Below are 18,796 nucleotides of genomic sequence, written 5' to 3'. Positions count from 1 at the left end.
ACTAGGTACTTAGTACCCGGTCGATTTTCGGTAGGATTACGGTATTATGTCAAAACTACGGGCCCGCATTAACATTACGGAAAACATTTTGAATATAAATACAGATAAGTAATATCACGAAGTGCCTTATTGTTTTATATTGGTTAAGTTGGTAGTCGTGTTGACATACAAACATATGCAATCGTCGATTTATCGCTGTTTTTCACAAACACAGCCAAACAATGTAATAAAGTTCTTTGTTTTTCTTTCTTGAAACTTCCCCTTATTTATCCGGGAAGAAAGGAAATTCAAACGGCTTATTTGCCGTAGTAACAGTGGCATGAATGTGAAAACCTTGACGCACGTAGCCGTTTCATCGGCATGAAATGTGAGAACGAGCGGCGCAGCGAGCGGCAGGCGGCATGTGGGTTTGCAATAACATGCCACAACGAGTCGCAGCTATGCCACACCCGCGGCGCACGCCAGCGCCGCACCGCATTCTGGCGTTTAATACCGGCTCCGCCAAATTGAGCTCAAGACGAGCGCTGCACTCCGCGCCCCCTGTCCGAGCTGTGCTGAGTACAGCCACGATTATTATCTCATATCTCACATACATGCAAAAATGTAGACGTCCAATGCCATAAAATATCCCGTGATCAGTACTACCTATCGTATCTAATGTACTATCTATATCAAAGCACTCTCCGCATCGGCAACTAATACAACTTATTGCCCAAACGTTTTCGTAAAACCTTGAAGAGCCCTTTCCGCAAATCCGTAGGTGAAGAGATCTCTAAGTGGGCTTTTAGTCGGCGAGAGCTAAGCCGTCTTTCGCACACGATTTTGCTCATTTCACCGACATTGCATTAACGTTCGACACAACTCGGGCCGGTCTCCGACTACTACAAGTGGGCGACATAACATTGTAAACAAGTTAATTTCTTACGTAATTCTTGAAACATGAGTCTATTTTCAGACTGTCACACTCGGGTCGGTGTGCCAAAATGTGTCTTGCAGTGGTCATGTAGCCAAGTGACCCAGATGTGTAATGAAATTAATGGCTGCTACATTCAGCATAGTGGCAGTACTATTTTAACTCTAACCACTCTACTACAACTACTGAATATCTATGTTGTGTTCATATAATTGCTTCATATCGACATAATATGAAAATTCTGAACACATAGATACGATAGGTCAATAAGTAAATAGTTCATAAAGTAATTTAAATACCACTCATTTGTTTTTATTTTGTGAGAAAACGTTAACATTTAAATCGATATTTCTAGTAAAAGACTCACGGCGAATCTTTTTAAGCAACGACTGGAAACTAATGGCACAGGCGGGCGCCTCGAGAAAATCCGCTCCTTGTTGTCAATACGCGGGGCCCGTGATGGCTCCCAGCACTAAGCCTATATTTCAGCAGGAAGAACAATATCGACGCTTTTATTACGTTTATAAACACAAGACAAGATTCTTAACATTGTAAAATCTTTTTAAATACGAGTTGAAGTTGATAAAAATACTCAGTAGTTCCTGTAATTTTCAGTCGTAACGGATATTCAATTCATGTCACAAATGAAGTCAGATTAGTGGCTGTTACTGTAGCCGGAGCTGCGGAGACAGTCCCCCCCGCGCCCCCCGCCCCCTGCCCCCGGCGACCGGCGCCGGCGGCACCTTGCGGCACTTGCGGCTTATCGGCCGGCGGTCACGGGGTGACGTCACAACCTAAACTACTCACTACCAATTTATTCATGCCCTTACTTCGACCGAAAATAGCCCCTATAACCTGCCAATAAGATTTGAGCAACTTCACATTATAAGTTAGTGTTATTACATGGTATTTGGACGTGACTTAGTGCCACCCTGCGGACGAATCAAGTTGCTCTATCGGTGTCGTTTAGCCGACGAGTGTCGGCGGTCGTTATTACTGTCCGACTTGTGCTGTCTTAGATTCATCTTAATAATAGTACTGAGGGATCATATTGTTTATATACTTTGGGAAAATAGAAGAAGTTACATGACTTTATACGAAGAACAGCTACTGCTTTTATACGTTAGTGAAAATATAAAAGTATAATACTTTAAATCGCGACATTAAAATAAATATATTTGATTAAATTTTATGGAATTCAATGTACCTGACAATTCACACTTTTCTCTATTCATCTGATTTATAGAATCTTAAATAGCCTTTCCAGGTTTTCAGAGATAACTCTATCTATGGATTGCACTCAATGGATTGTACCCCTTTGACACTCATCGCTTAAAAGTGTTCGCTATCGAAAAGAATGCAAACTTAATTTGTGCGTTACACGATTTCACATCTCAAGTCCGCGACATAAGGCTGATTTTTCAGGGGACGTGTTATGTTTTTGAATAGTATAGTGTATACGTAGGTGTAAACTCAGGGTAACAGTGGTAAATCATATCCTCCTCCATTTATATGGACACTTTATTACGGCGGGACGATCTAAATCAAATGATAAAATTCTTATTTTATGCTTCCTCTCGGCGCGCGGCGCATATTGTCGAGTTCCGTCGCCGGAGCGGAGCGAACAGGAGCGAACAGGAGCGAGGAGCGAGGGTGGACGTATTACTGCCGTGATTCTCTCCTCAGACACCTTGCACCGAGTTACGGCTTGTGTGAATACATAATGCTCTCTGGGCGTGTTGACTTTTACTTTATTTATAACGAGCCTTTTGGTTTGCTGTCACGTGAATCGTTTTGTTTAATTATTGTTTATTTATTTATATTATATGTAGGTAGATCTGCTGCAGCGTTCGACGTTTCGATATCCATTAAGATAATAGAATGTTAAAAAGAATTAAATACTTTTATCAGTATTTCATTGGTTGTTTAACAAATAACTTATTCTTTAAAAAAAAAAAACAGTTTTTAAATAATTTTAAATAAATAGACACACAAAGATTGATTACCTTTTGTGCCAAGTAAGAATGAAAGCAGTTTACAGCTGCTGCCGCTACACGGAATTGCTATCAGCGTAGATAAACGTCACTACATCGCGATTCTCATAAATACAGCGCTGGGATATGTGGAACCCGTGTAGAGGCCACAGACGGCTGAAGGGGAGGTATACTGCATTCATTCTTACTTGGCTCAAAAGTTAAACACACAAAGATAGTCTACCTTTAGCGCCAAGTAATGCTGAATGCAGTATAGTGTCAGGATGGTCAAAGTCAAAGTCAAAGTCAAAATTTTTTATTCATCGTACAAATATAAAATTTTCTGATGAACGTCAATTTTTACAAATTACTCTCCGTTCGGATAAGGGGGGGCTCTTTCTGTCTAAGGAGAAGAACGGAGGCAAGAAACTCCTGAGCCATCTTTTCAAAAAAAAGACTTAAAACTAGTTGGTATACAATAGGTACTTATAAGCTTAATAATGATTATTATAATAATATGAGCAGAGCTAACTACTTATCACAGCCATGCATTAACGTCCTCTAAGTAATCATCAATTTTATAATAAGCTTTTTTACAGAGTTTCTCTTTAATGTAACACTTAAACTTATTCTCTGGCATTTGAGCAACTTCTGTTGGAAGCTTATTATAAAATCTAATACAGTACCCTAAAAACGATTTATTAACTTTCGCCAGACGCATCGCTGGAAAAGCCAGCTTATGCTTGTTCCTAGTATTAATGTCATGATTACTGCCAATTGTATCAAAAGTTGAAATATTCTTTCGTACATACATTAAATTGGAAAAAATGAACTGACATGGAACTGTAAGGATGTTAATTTCTTTAAATAGTTCTCTCATGTTAGTCATTAAGTTACTGTTTCATCTTAGTTAAAATTAAGTGCCCTAAATTAGAAAAATGGGGTGCGGTGGTAGCTCAGTCGGGTGAGCGCCCGCTTCTCAATCAAGAGATGCGGGTTCGAATCCCGGCGCTGACATGTACCAATGAGTTCTTTTCTGAATTTAAGTACAATGTATACCATCGCTCTTACGGTGAAGGAAAACATCGTGAGGAAACCTGCATATCTAGATTTAGCACATCAATCGAGATATGTGAACCCACCAACCCGCATTGGACCAGCGTGGTGGGAAATGGTCCAAGCTTAGGAAGGCAGTTTAGACCTTGGGGATATGCACAAAGGTTCCATTCGAGAGAGCCAGGTGCAGGTACTTACACCCCCACAGAGAATAGAATAGAATAGAATAGAAAAATGTGAAAACCTGTTATTCGCTTGAAATGTCTTAGTCTTGTACTAAGTACTTAAAAAAACCTTTTTATATATTTTAGTTAAGTTAAAAAATTGTTAATTTTATATAAATTTTTATTTTAAGTTGTCTTAGATAATTTACGAATGTTGTGTACACCTTTAATTGGCTTCTATAATGATTTTTTTTTTAATATCTGTTTTAAAATGTTAGTTGTATAAGCTGCTGGTGTTCCAGTTTAAATAAATAAATAAATGAAATGTCATATTAACCCCTATGTAACTAATTTTTGTATTTTGCTGGTTGGTTTTCCAAATAAAAATAAATAAATAAATGGTAGGTACCTTGTAAGAGCCGAGGTTCTTGACGGAGCACGCGAGCTTGACGCTGCGGCCCGCCGGCACCGTCACGTTCTGGATCACGTCCGTGAACTCCGGCTCCTCCACCACTGCAACAACACAAACATGTATTATATTACTATATGTATGTATACATATACATATCTATACAAATTATGTACGTAGATCTTTTATCACTTAGGCTGTTTTAACAGCATGCGGATTTGATCACACACGCGGAATATTCCCGCAAGCGTTCATACAGGTATTAATTGTAATGCGTGGAATATGTACGCAAGACGCGGGAAAATGGCGTAGGTACAATCCTGCATGCGTGATGAAATTCCATGCTGAAAAACCGCCTTAGGAACTGAAGATGATAGCGTTTCTTGTATATCTAAGTTTACCAATGACAAAAAGTTTTTGTGAGAAAAACTACTTTATGATTGCCAGTGGCATTGAATATTCCAAATTGAAGTATTGACAGAACTTAAATTAAAATTTCAGTCTTCAGAATTGCTACCAATATTTACACGAAGATATGTAAATTACTTAAGTAATAAGTACATAGTTTGTAAAGTTAAAGAAATGACATAAATTGTGGTTACAGAGAGTTCAAAATACTAGGAGTTAACTCCCACACTAGGCTAAGCCTGCGCCTAATACACTCTGTCCACGGGAGTCAAGTACAAAAGGTTAAGAATGATGGAGGAAAAATATTCTAACGTATAATGCCTGTAATAATATTTTTTAAATGTTACCATTCACATTTTAGTATTATTTTTTAACTTGGCTTAAATTTTCATTAAAGTATTGCAATTAACACAATTATATTTATGAAAGAATACGATTTATAATTCTCAAATTATCAAAGCAGAACGCTTTTAAACAAATTGAGTGGGCGATAAGGAATAATGTCGTCGTTTATCAAGTTCAAAGATAGATGGCTGCTGCTCTACTCTGCCCATTTTAAATGCGTTTGTCTTCGACTTGCCAAATTGACGCTCTACGCTTTCCTCTAAGGTTCTTACATTTTATGTAGACTGAACAGATAAGAGGTTCAATAAGTCTCCCTTTTCGCTGCGAGGCAAATTGTATTATCTAACAGTACGATAAGTTGTACGGCGTTACAACATAGGTACTTACAGTACCCATATATGAATATCGAAAGTAAACAAATAATATGCATTGCGGTGACGACAAAAAGATTTAAAATGCAGCAAGCTACGAGGGAAGCAAACTATGAGCAGTCGGATGAGTTGTCTCGGGGTTGACTGAATACACATTTGTCATGCAGAGAGTGGCTCGGCGGGCGGCGCGGCGGCGGCGGCGGCGGCGGCGGCGGCGGCGGCGCGGGGAGCTGCCGACTGTTTAGAGAATAAACTTGCTCAGTGCCGATAGTTCGCTTGTTCGTGTATTTGCCTACAAGTGACTCGAGTGTATCAATTTGCCCCGTACATTGATGGTACCAGGCGTGTTTGTTTTAAAACCATTTTGCGTGAACGTACAACTCAATTAAGGCATTCGGCAAAACACAAACATTGAATCCAAGCCGACGTAATCATGACTATTTAATTTACTACAAAAATAGTTTACGTCGAAACACATTTTAATTACTATTCAAACAGAAACTTAATTAATACTGATTAAAGCTTCACACTTTGCCTGTGAAACTGAAATATAACTACGCGTTAACAAGGGTGGATTATTGTATGTTATTAATGGCGAAAATTAAAATGTGACCTAATAATATCGTATTCTCTACCGCTCTGATACAAGCCTCACCGAGTTGAGCAATTCAATGAGGTCATAAGAACGTATAGTAAGTACCTATGTTTACTCCATTCGCAATAAGTACCACTTAAAGGTAGCATGTATGTTCTATCAAATAAGTTCCATACTTACGCTTCGCGGATAAAGAAATTGTGTTACGTCGCAATATATCAGGCGATCATACGCGCATACACATACGAATCTGTGATCACATACGGAAACAGAAGCAAGCAAAGCACAAAAGATACCCGACTGAAGATGAAAGCTGTGCATGTTTTGTGTTTGCTCACCTGATCGTATTAGCTCTAAGCACGGTGCTCCATTTTCTACCCCGCTGCCCTCGCCTGACTCAACTCATGTAAATCACACACATATAACATATTATACGCACTCTATCCGTCTGTCTATACATTTCAACCAATGAACCGATCGATTAGAGCAAGGGTTGGATATGCATAAGCATTGGAGCTTAATGTTTGAAGAAAAGCAAAATAGATCGGAATAAAGCAGTCGCCCTTAATAGTTCCCATGTTGTTTCTTAAAAGATGTGCATCTGTAATGATTATAAACGTGATTTAATTAATTTTTGGTATCTATTTGGATTACCTACTAATTATTGAAGAGATATCCGTAAACTGACATATTTTTTTTTATAAGGGGAGGGTTCAGAAACGTTACGTAGGAGGTAACTAACAAAAAAATTAGGCAGTGGTCTTTCTTAAGTAAACATCGAATATTACAATCGAGCAAATCCACCAACATCGTCAAGTTCAAAGCTTTTGGTATTATTTGTTTCAATAATAGGGGAACATTTAAATTAACAAGGGTTACGTAGACAATAATCTTCGACAGCGCGGCGCGCACGGTATTTAGAGGTTAATTAAGAAACCACAGACGGCGCAGGGGAGAGGGGGGGGGGGGATGCCGAGTAATCCCTTTGTCACCGAGCAGCAAGACTTCAGCTCTTGCTCGACGACATCATACATATGTACCTACTTCCCATTTTATTGTTCACTAAGATGAAGCCATTATGTAATAGCTACCCTACATACATCGGTATAGAAAATGGATATTGCCGTTCTGCACAATAGGATTAAGCTTGATAAAAGGAGACTTTGTTTTGCACAGACTATCGCATTTGCTTCCTCGACTCAAAAAAGTAAGGTTTAAAAAGTGAAGCAAATATACGAAATTACGATTTCAACTGTCGATACGCATTCAATTCGAACTACAATTTACAATTCCGGATTAGGTCGACTAAATATTCCAAACTAATAAATGAATGGGACCGCTTTGGTGGCCGTCCTAACTCGAGAATAATTTCGTATTATAGCTGGCCCTTATGCAAATCAGGGGCGGTCACTCGGAAGTAATCAGCCGCGGCGACCGCAGCCGCCGGCGACACGTCGCGGTCGCTCCTTGCTACGAGGGTCACTTTAGCTTTATGAAAGGTATTTTATAAGGTCTATTTTGGAAAGCTGCCATGTCATGGGCATGGGAAAGTACGTTCAATGCAAGCTATCGCTCCAGGATTACATCTGGATGGACATGAAATATCGTTTTTGTAAAGCTAGAGTAACCCGTTAACACCCCGCAGCCGTGAGCATAACTATTTTCTATAAATTATAGATATTTAGTTACATACTCTAACTACATAGAAATCGTATTCCTAAAGTCAGAGTGGCCCTGCCAACCGTCGCGCCATGTGATTGATTGTGGCCGCGCGGGCAGGACACACTGAATACAACGCAGGTACCTACATACATACTTGTACACCGCACTCACACGAGCTTTTGTTTCCCAAAAAACCAATGTAACAAGTTGATTCGATTACCGAGCGCTGGATCTAAATACAATTTGTTACTGCCACTCCGTAAACATGGTGCGTAATTCAATAGATTTATTTTATTTACTAAGAAACAAATACCATCCCATTATTATTGGCGTCTGTGATACTACTTATAAACGTTTTGCTGAAGCGAAAAATCTTGAGAGTTCTTGAAAAAAGGGAAAATAAAGCGAGTGGCTAATTGAAGACTCGATGCGGCGGCTAGTGACACTTTTATTTTTCTTAATACAGCACAGCCGAGGTCTGTGCATTTTAATTTTTGGTCGCATTTACTATGATATCCAATACCCCTACGTAACATCGGATCTATCATGTATCGTGTATACTTCAAGTCATGTAAACTAATATTAGCGTATATATATTTATGTAGATTATTATGTAGGTAGTATTCGGTCCCTTAGCGCAGATGTTGCCAGTAATATTCTCGTGTATGATCAAAATTCTTTTTAAGAGATCCGCAGATAAAGAAGTTCTCGGCGGCGGGTGTGTGGCCGCTCTCGGACTTTCACTTATTTGTATGCTTCACCCTCCGCGGCCGGGACTCGGACGTGACTATTCGAGATACATAAACCCGAAGTGAATGGAGAAAATAGAAATAAAGTAACATATCTTTTAGTGGACGGACGGATTCACCAAAAAAGATTCTTGTTTGTTTCTTACGCATATTATATTTCAATAAGCTTGGTTAGGAAGGGCCGCTACAGCTGCACAACACAATGTATTTTGTTTTTGATTGACAGTAGTACAAACCCGATTTCTAAATATTCAGAGATTTATGAAGTCGGTTTTTATTTATTTTAAATTATTTGTTTATTATTATGTATTTAGTTTATTTGCAGTAATTGACAATCACATTCTCTGTAAATGATTTGACTAGATGCAAAAATAGCAATAGTTATGTAAATACGTAGATAGAACTTTCAAATGAACAAACATACAAAAACTATTTTGTGAGTGAAATGTGGTTGTTTGGTGTTCCGCCGGGTCGCGCCGCGCCGCCGCCGCCGCCGCCGCCGCCGCTGACGGCACAACTTGGACGGCAGCCGCCCGCCCCTCCACGCCCCTCTTATCACTCCCGACCGCTGTCACCGGTCACCGCTGCTCTTACAACCAACTAACATGCATTCAATGTGTTTCTTTCAACACGTTTTCCTTATTTTGACCTATGTATATTTTTAAGCATGTTTATTTTCAGCAGAACATTTATCGTTATATTACGTAAATACTTTAAAGGAGCTTTAACCTGCAACCTCATAACAATGTTTCAAAACACCTGAGCTTAATTAAAGAAAATCAACGCCTTGTATAATAAACTTTCCACCGGGGATAATCACAAATTGAGCAAGTGTTTCGTGGCTCACGGCGCCTGGCGCGTAAGTCGAGAGATCTAATTAAAAGGACGTCGCGGTGAGCGGCGCCGGTCCCGGCCATTATCGCGCCTCCACCTCCTATTAGCATTGTCTTCTCGAGGGCGATACTTATCTTTATTTAAATTCACTTCTTGGTAATTGGGTTGACGAGTCGACAACGTGATTTGCATTGATGAAAATTGGCCCGCGTTTCCTTATTCAGAGTTGCTCCGTTTCAGTAACTTATGCCGAGTAATTTGTGAAGTTATCTTTTGTTTCGCGATGTGTTTGTGGATAAATGCGCGTGTGATGCATTGCTGTTTCTGTACGGCGCGGCGTGGTGAAGGACTCGTCAGGTTATTTGTCATTACGGCACACACGATGAAATCGCATAGACTTGTTGCCTCATTAAAATGTTCTGGTGCGCGCGTCTGTAAGCCTTTTGTGGAGGAGTGCCGAGCGGCGGCTCTCGACGCCTTTCAGAGTGTCAGTGGGCACAATGCACCGCGCGCCGCCGACAAATTGTGACACCTCGGAAAAACTCTTTGAATACCGATATGTCTTCATTCGCCGCCACGCTAGCGACTAGATTACGTTCTGTCCTACTTTTGGATTAAATCTTATGTTAAAAATCCCTTGAAACTCATCAAATTGAATAACTAAATCAAACTGTACACTAGTTTTACTTTTATTTGAATAACGCATTATTTCATAATTATAAGAAATAATAACTATATCTATTGAAATTGATGTGTAATTTGAATGATTAGCGCGTGGTGCCGAGTGGCTCAATATTGGGAGCTGACTCTGCATATTCACAAGGCGGCTGAGCAGGTAACTTACCTCAATTACGCGCACTATAGGAAAAGTAAAGTATTTTGTTTACGTACTTACTGCCTTTACATATTGTAAAACTTTCGTAGAACTTTATCTCTTTCTTAGTTTTTTGATACGAACCAAATAAAAAAAGTCCTATTTATTATGTGACATTGATTCAATAACTTTAAAAAAAAAATACTAAGCTAACATAAACATAAGTATTTTAAGTTTCATAAAAATGTTAAATCAATCCGTGTACCTATACGCTATAGACAAACTGTACCTCCACTACATATCGTGCCTTTCCTAAGTTGAAATGGTAATTCGGCCATTAGAGGGTCCGTGTGCGGCGGAGCCGGCCGCGAGCGAGCATGCGCCAGCGCCATTACCTCGCGGGATGCCACCAATTAGGTATGTACTACCACTTCTATTTTGTTATTTAATCCTATCCTTTACTGGTAGGTATTAGCAAGTTATTTTTTTTTAGTAAGTACAAGAAACATTTTTTAATTTAAGTACACATACGCGGTTTCAAAAATTAAGATTACACTAGTTAGTTTTGTTTTTAAATCTCTTCATTACATAAGACGACCGAATGGCGTAGTGGTTAGTGACCCTGACTACTGAGCCGATGGTCCCGGGTTCGATTCCCGGCTGGGGCAGATATTTGTTTAAACACAGATATTTGTTCTCGGGTCTTGGATGTGCCCGTAAAATGGCAATAGGCCCGCCCCCTATTACATTGGGACTAACATAACACTCTGGCGAAAAGTGGGTGCAGCAATGCACCTCTGCCTACCCCGCAAGGGAGTACATTAGTACAAGGCGTGAGTGCGTGTTTTTTTTTTTTTTTCATTACATAAGATTTAATTGGTGACTATATTTTGTGGTGATCCTTGATTTTCGGTTCAGTATTGCCTTTTTAAATTGAAAACTAATATGTGAAAATACCTAAGTCCTATCAATACTTATGTAGATAAAGCAGATATTCTACTTCGCATCATATTTCAGAATCAGCTTCGCATCATATTTTCCGATGCCCATGACACGGATACAAAATAAAATATTTTCCGTATAGTGCAACTGTGACAACAGGGAGATAACTTTGTATTCAGGCATGGCCAGTGCTCTTCACGTGTCGATAGATACGAGCACGACGGCACCTCGACATATGTAGGGGTTACGGAAACAACTTGTTTACAGTTACTGCCGGCGTCACCCTACATCGCACAACCTAGTCACAGGATGTCACCACAAGGTTTGCCAACTACACTTTAACTTTTAATGATGAAGGGTTGTTAAATTAAAAGTATATTTCATAGTAAGTATTGCTAGGTATGTTAACATTATTACAACTGGTTTCCTTCATATCTTCAGAAAAATGTAAGTACACATTTTATTTATTGCCTACCTACTTATCTATCTAGAACTCTGCCGTGATTGGTAGATAATTTATGTATGAAATGATCGTTATAATTTATTACAACTTAACATCAAGGTTATTAATACAGGGTGACTCTCAAATCTATAAGCCACACACATACCAACATATGAAATACATCATCATCAGCAATTTCATTAAAAACCGATTTTGGCCAAGTCAGAGGCTCACGGCAACATATCAATGGGTGCTGGATGCAGGTCACGCTCGCTCCCGCTGTTCCCCGTTGCATTTCACGCACCCGAGCCCAAACTACCCCCCCGAGGGGCCCCTCACCCCCTCCCCGTCCCCTCCGTGGCCACCCCCGATAGTCGGTGAGACAATAACAAGGGGCTGGAATATGTTATGATTAGAATTTGCTGATCGTTGCGACCGGGAGTTCAGGAAATTGTATAAGCTTGTTAACTCTATCCCTTATAAGGTAAAAGGTTTATGCTTACTTTGTGTTTTTATAGCCATGTTATGTTCTCTTAATTTGATTGTCGATGAGCTGTTAAATTTATATCTATGGAGATATAAGTGGCCGGTATTTGCCGATTCTCTAAAGTTTATGAAACGTCTGTGATGCTGAAGAGTGAAATGCATTGATGCACGTTCTGATGGCTTACATTATCCTACACTTAGAAATTCATAGTATGGTGTATAGTTTTACTATCAAACTCATGACTGAACTGCTTTAGTGTCTATATTTTATAGGATACTTTTTATTCTGGAATTCCTACGACACACTCACACCCCTTAAAGGCGATGCGAAGCTTGCGCGAAAACCTATAGTATCTTATGTTTGTCGTCAGTGGAATTATCAATTGCATTTTGTAACCGCTCTTAGAGTACGAAATTCTCGGAATGCGACAATAATATTTAGTATTTCAATATCCAAGCTCATAACAAAAACAATGTGACTATACCCAAACATTTAGCGATTCAAAGAATCTCAATTCGAATCGTTAGTACAAGCAAGGTAGGTTGTAAAAATAAACGTGGACTAAACTTTTGCGAAAATTACCGGATAGAGCTCTGATTTATCAGATTGAACGGTATATTTGCAATTCTCGGTGAGCAAACGAGTCATGAACTAGCTGAGACAAGGCTCCGGCTCGCGATTGCATCTCGTGTGATCCTGATGCAGCTCACGTGGCGTGGCGGCGGCGGCGGCGGCGGCGGCAGCGGTGGCGGCGCTCACCTGCCGACTTAGCTCATAACGCGAGCTGATGTGAGCCTGAAGGCGTTGTGCTCCAAAAAAGGGTTCGTTTTTTAATTAATCACAAAATAGTGTTTCAAATTAATAGTTTTCTTTTCATAAATGTTTTATTTTTGATTTAAATAAATTTACAATAAAATTATTAGGTTTATACTTTTTAATTCCATAGTATCTACTTCCAGAAGTAAACGCAAAAACTTGAATGAAAACAGTAAAAAAACAACGTACTAGTACTAGTAAACCGAATTAACATTCCGGTGGCAGCAAAGATCGTAACGTAACATTAGAAACGGTGCGGTGCAGAAGGGTTACTCTACTTTCCCAAATACGAATCAACGAGAGCTGTGATGCTATCGGTCCGTCTACTGCAAAAAGAAGGAGTCATGGTGAGCGCAGCAGCGCTCTCTAAAATTTCGTATTTCAAAAGCAGGAGTGACCCCCAGGCGTCGCCCGCGCGCTCACTGCTCAGTCCGACTGCGCTGAACCGATCAAAAACAACCTTATTGCCAACACGTTATCTCTGCTGACTGGGATCTGACCGGTTCCAACCCCAGTTATTTCTAGCGCTGAGACCCTGGAATTATATTATCAGATAATATAAGAAAAACCAACTTAAGTCCTCCGAAGAGTGATCGGTACTTTACGTAGCTTTTATTTAGTGTCGTCTGGAGTAAATGGAACATCACTTATTGTGCCTAGCAGTAATGCAACGTCGCATCCAGCGTCCTGCATCCAGTCGAACGAAACGAAACTCAAGTCTAACAAGATAACAGACGACGCGCTTCCATATTCTTCGAAAAGAAAATGTCTGTTTTGTTGGGTACCTTTGATGGGCGAACTTGCAGTTAGTAGATATACAGTAGATCTATGCTTAGTGAATGCAGTTACGTATTCCGACGTCGGCGGCGGATCGTTATCTGTTTCCACTAAAGGAAACTGGCTTTCTAGGAACCACCCCACCCCCACTGCCTGAAGACATCCTCTTTTTGCGTTATTTAATTTTTCTATCGCTCGTACTCGGTGGTTCCGGTTAGCTGCCCACTAATATACAGTATATTATCGAAGGTAGCCAATTTCTTCATTAAGAATATAATAATTATGTTTCACGGTAAAAATATGAAAATAATTATGAACTTAAAAATTTGTTAAAATTAAGATCCGACTATTATACTATACAAAATAAATCGTAATAATCTAAAACGAATGAAACATTAAATTATCTTATTACACTCACGAGAGCCACGAGCAATGAATAAGTTCCATTGCCATAAAATATGGAACGTCAATAGGTGGATTTTTTGATCGATGATCGTATTGTCACTTTGCCGTAGCACTCAGCATCAGCACATATACAGGGTGTAAATATTATTAGTGAAGTTCTCATGACTACCTATTACTAAATATAGAAAGTAGAAAAGTCGTTTCTAAAACTAAATTTTGGTTAATTACATTATTACATTCCGGAGTAGGTCTTAGGTAAGTTTATTGTAACATGTTCTTGATATTGGGCACATTGACGTGCCAACGGCAACTCTATGACAAACACCCTGGCAAAATACAAGACCATCGAGTTTTTACTTTACTGTAGTCGGTTAAAAACAACAGACATAACAACAAGATTTACAATCACGTTATTGTTTCACGAGGCAGTGTGTGGTTCGATAGCGGAGTTTCTCAAGACATATTTTTCCGAACACGTGCAATTTAGAAAGTTTCGATAGACGTTTTATAAAGTGGCCATCGTGCCGGTATGAAGTTTAATGTTTGGTGTCAGTACAAAGGATGGTGTAAGCACGGTTTGAACACTGGTGATGCATTTGTATTCCTCGCAGACGAGTCATCAATATCCGTTCCGGCTCCCGGCGAGGACGCACTGTCTCCCGAATAGATGTTGCACTATTTTTCTTACTAAACTTGCGCGAACGCAACGCTTGATTCATTAGACGAGATGCAAGCCTCACGTCTCGAAGCTTGAGTAGACACGATCCGACACCGACACGTGATGGATACGTGTACCGTACAAGAACTCTAGTTGAGCATAGCGATATTCACGAACAACACCTCTAGTCGGCATAAAAGATACACCGGTACATCGCGCGTCGTCACAATTTCTTACACATCACAAAAAAATGAAGCCACTGACTGCGACCTCACGCTTTTGAAATAAAATAAGTGTGAGAGGCGCGGGGCGGGCGGCGCGGGCGGCGCGGGCGGGCGGCGGCGTGATACATATTTGAATACATTACCGCGCGGGTAACGCGGCGACACATGCCCTGTATTCATGCGCCGAGTATAAATTGATGCTAACTTACTTCTATTGTAAAAATAAAAGTGGCTACGCTCAACAACTTTAAACATCCACATCCAACTCTTTCCTCTGTAGCAAATAAAGCGCTGGCTGAAATGTACATTTTAACATAACTTTTTACGCTTTTACCACTTTATCTGTCGACAAATACAAATCTATTCTTAACTTTTGCTTTTAAAGTATCGTTCCCTCGTTTACTTTAAAAGTTGTTGAGTTATTTAACTTGGCTAGTAGTCGAGGTCCGCGCTTTTTATCGGAAACCACTTGAGGCACGCAATCATTTTACAGTCGTCAAGAAGCCGGCCGCTGCAATTACTTACGGGCGCCGTCGCCGGCTGAATAACTTGCTCCTCGCCCACTCGCCTGCTGATGTTTGCTCTTATTTCTGTTTTATTTCCTACTTCCACCTAATCATGTAATGAATCGATAAGAGTCTTATTGGCCCTTGAATTGCGGCGAGAATCTTTAAAGATTAAAAATAACTTATTCGTTTAATGGACTTTACTTCTCTATTTTGTTATTATACAGGATTTTGCAAAAGTGTTTGTATTCCCTTTTTGGAACATCCTGTATAGTTATTATTTATTTTTTATTTATATATTAAACATTAATTGTTATACACACACACACACACACACACGCACTCACGCCTTGTACTAATGTACTCCCTTGCGGGGTAGGCAGAGGTGCATTGCTGCACCCACTTTTCGCCAGAGTGTTATGTTAGTCCCAATGTAATAGGGGGCGAGCCTATTGCCATTTTACGGGCACATCCAAGACCTGAGAACAAATATCTGTGTTTAAACAAATATCTGCCCCAGCCGGGAATCGAACCCGGGACCATCGGCTCAGTAGTCAGGGCACTAACCACTACGCCATTCGGTCGTCAATTGTTATACACATTACAAAAAAACTCACAAAATCTATATTTTTATCTATACATGTATATCTACTGGTAGATACTGGGCCATAATTATTTGCACTGTGAATTGAATGCTACGCCGCGCTACGAACTACTAGAACTAAATACGAATGATGCTACGATGTGCTACGAACTACGAAATGTTACATAGATTGAAGATACTTTGGCTTTCTTTACAATTTTAATATATTATATATTTATTTAATATATTATATGTTATTATTTAATATATTATATGTTATTAGTAGGTAAATATTGAGTGAAAAAACAGGAAACTGTAATTATTAAAATAATAATTTTATAATAAAAAGGGTTCAGTCCGATGGAGCTCACGAGTCACACTTATTTCACGCATAATGGACGGCGGTAAAATGAGTGTGAATGCGCTACACTACAGGGTGTTGTCGAGTCGCGTGTGTACAGGAAGCCGCCGGAACGCCCTCTATCTGGCGCGTAAACATTCACACCATGCACGTTGTCCGACAGAGACGTAGACAGGGTACAGGATAGGGAGTACCTACAATAATATTATGAAATACTATTAGGCCGGTATCTGTTTGGCGATTATAAGATTTTGGAACCTCCGTCTACGTTGCGTACCGTCAACTGTCACTGTCAAAATGTAAGGCAAATTTGAAGTTCCAAAAGTGACAGTTCTTTTTCCATCTATTTGTGTAGTATCGAAAATAATATCGAATTGCCACGTTAGCCCGTGATAGGCCTAAACTCTGCAGGTATTCGTTTATACCTACTTTTCGACTATACATGGGATAATGGATACCAATTCCTAATTACTTGTAAGTGTAAACGCAAAATTTAGCCATTTCCACCTAAAAACAACGTGGATAATTTTTTTTGAATCTTGGTTTACAAGAAGCTGACACCGTGGATTATAAAATTAATAAAATAATTATTATCGGCTATATAAAAATATCCATCCAACATTTCCCACGGAAAACTTTTAAACCTGTCGGGAACAGCGACTATGAATGCATGTATGAAAAAATAACTTTAAACGTGTAATATCCAAAGGTCTACCGATGTTTCCCGTACAATACCATTGTTTCATGCACGATAAATTCGCCATTACGCAACTTTACGAGCAACTTCGTATGGAACGCGTGAGTGAAAGGACGCTTATTGAAAACATTGTGTTACTTATAGGGTTATGGGTGATTTTAAATATTACTATCACTGTCTATTAATATCTCTCGAAACTTTATAATCTTGAAACAATATTATGAAACTAAATAATAACCCCGGCCGGAGTTGGTGTTCGGCGCTTTATTTAAAGTACTGCACCATTGGGTCCTTGTAAGGTGGTCCAGTCAAAGTTAATGTTAGTCACTTACAACCGAATACTGTTTCAAACACCCTTGTAACGTTGTAGCGAAGCCACTTCAACTAGCAACTAGCTGTATATCGACATTGTTGGCCAACTGACAGTGGAGTGTCAATTTATCCACAGGTTAACGGAACTTATCGTAATTGGGTGCGGTGAGTGGCGGCGTGCGGGCTGCGGCGGCGGGGCGCGGGGTGCGGGGTGCGGGGCGCGGGGTGAGGGCGGATGGCTGTAAGTTACGGAGATTAGGCGCGGCCGGCGGCGGGCCCTCGCGCGGAGCACCTCTCGAGACGAGCCGCTGCTCCGCCGCCGACTCGCTGAGAGCAAACACACTCGCTGAGTACACACAAGACCCTCAAATTTGCTTACAATTCGGGTCCTTCTCAAATTAGAATCTCAACACAATTTTATGTCTCCGATCTCGTTAAAGTGTAAAGTACACTTCGTACCCGGTGCTAGGCCGTGAGCGAGGTCGTGAGGCATAATTAGAAATGTTCAGGAGCAGCGGCCGCGAGTGATTGATGTAGTGGAAGCTGTGGAAGTCGCGCGACCCCCGCGCCGCCCCGCGCCCGCCCCGCGCCGCGCCGCCGCGACAACTTGGAGACATTAAGAATATTTAAATTGTAAATTGCTCTCCTGCACTGAATACCTATTTGCCGAAAGTTTGCCCTTTTACTACAGCCGTTGTATAATACTTTCAAATTCACCGCGGCTGCCAGCGGCTTTCCGTTTCACCGCTGGAATTGATGATACATTGTGATAAACTCGAATTCCTTTGCACAAAAATAATTCTAGTAGACTTACGTACGTAACAAAATTCATATAAAGGCTCGCAACTCGCCATGAAATACAATTCTCTGGACATAGTGGAATAAATGATCATAAATGGAAAAGAAAGACCAAAGCTTTTCGGAAAAGGACGACTTGCTCATAACAATAAGTCTGATGTATACGGACATATGGGAGCTGAGGGAAACATGAATATAACAAACTAAAGAAGCAGGCTGATTGAATCATCCGGCTGTTCTTTGTCATAAATCTGACAACGGGCCGGCAACAATGCGTTCTGAAATCGTTCCATTTCTCGTTTTGCTCCCTCCGAGTCCTACTCTCCCCTTTAATCTCGCGTCCGTAGGAAAGTGGATAAGCGTTGCAAAAGTGCACTGCGGACGGCCGAATGCTGATTAATGTATTGTAAAAAAAATATAAGCCTTATCTCTTTGATGCCTTTTCTGAGTATTATGATACGAGTGTTCTACCCCCTAAGATTTATATACAAATGG

At 40.2% G+C, this 18,796-nt stretch overlaps 1 protein-coding gene across 1 annotated transcript in view; it reads right to left on the bottom strand.

Moving 5' to 3' along the window:
- The window catches only part of LOC105385945 (lachesin), a 66,155-nt gene that overhangs the window by 10,798 nt on the left and 36,561 nt on the right, over nucleotides 1–18,796 (bottom strand). Inside the window, exon 2 of the mRNA XM_048633440.1 lies at nucleotides 4,516–4,619. Within this exon, the coding sequence (XP_048489397.1) occupies nucleotides 4,516–4,619 (104 nt within the window). The remainder of the gene's footprint in view (nucleotides 1–4,515; nucleotides 4,620–18,796) is intronic.

This window comes from Plutella xylostella, chromosome 5 (genome assembly GCF_932276165.1).
Source record: "Plutella xylostella chromosome 5, ilPluXylo3.1, whole genome shotgun sequence".
Taxonomy (NCBI): Eukaryota; Metazoa; Arthropoda; class Insecta; order Lepidoptera; family Plutellidae; genus Plutella; species Plutella xylostella.
The sequence above is the reverse complement of the archived record's forward strand: the minus strand, read 5'-3'. Positions and strand labels throughout refer to the sequence as shown.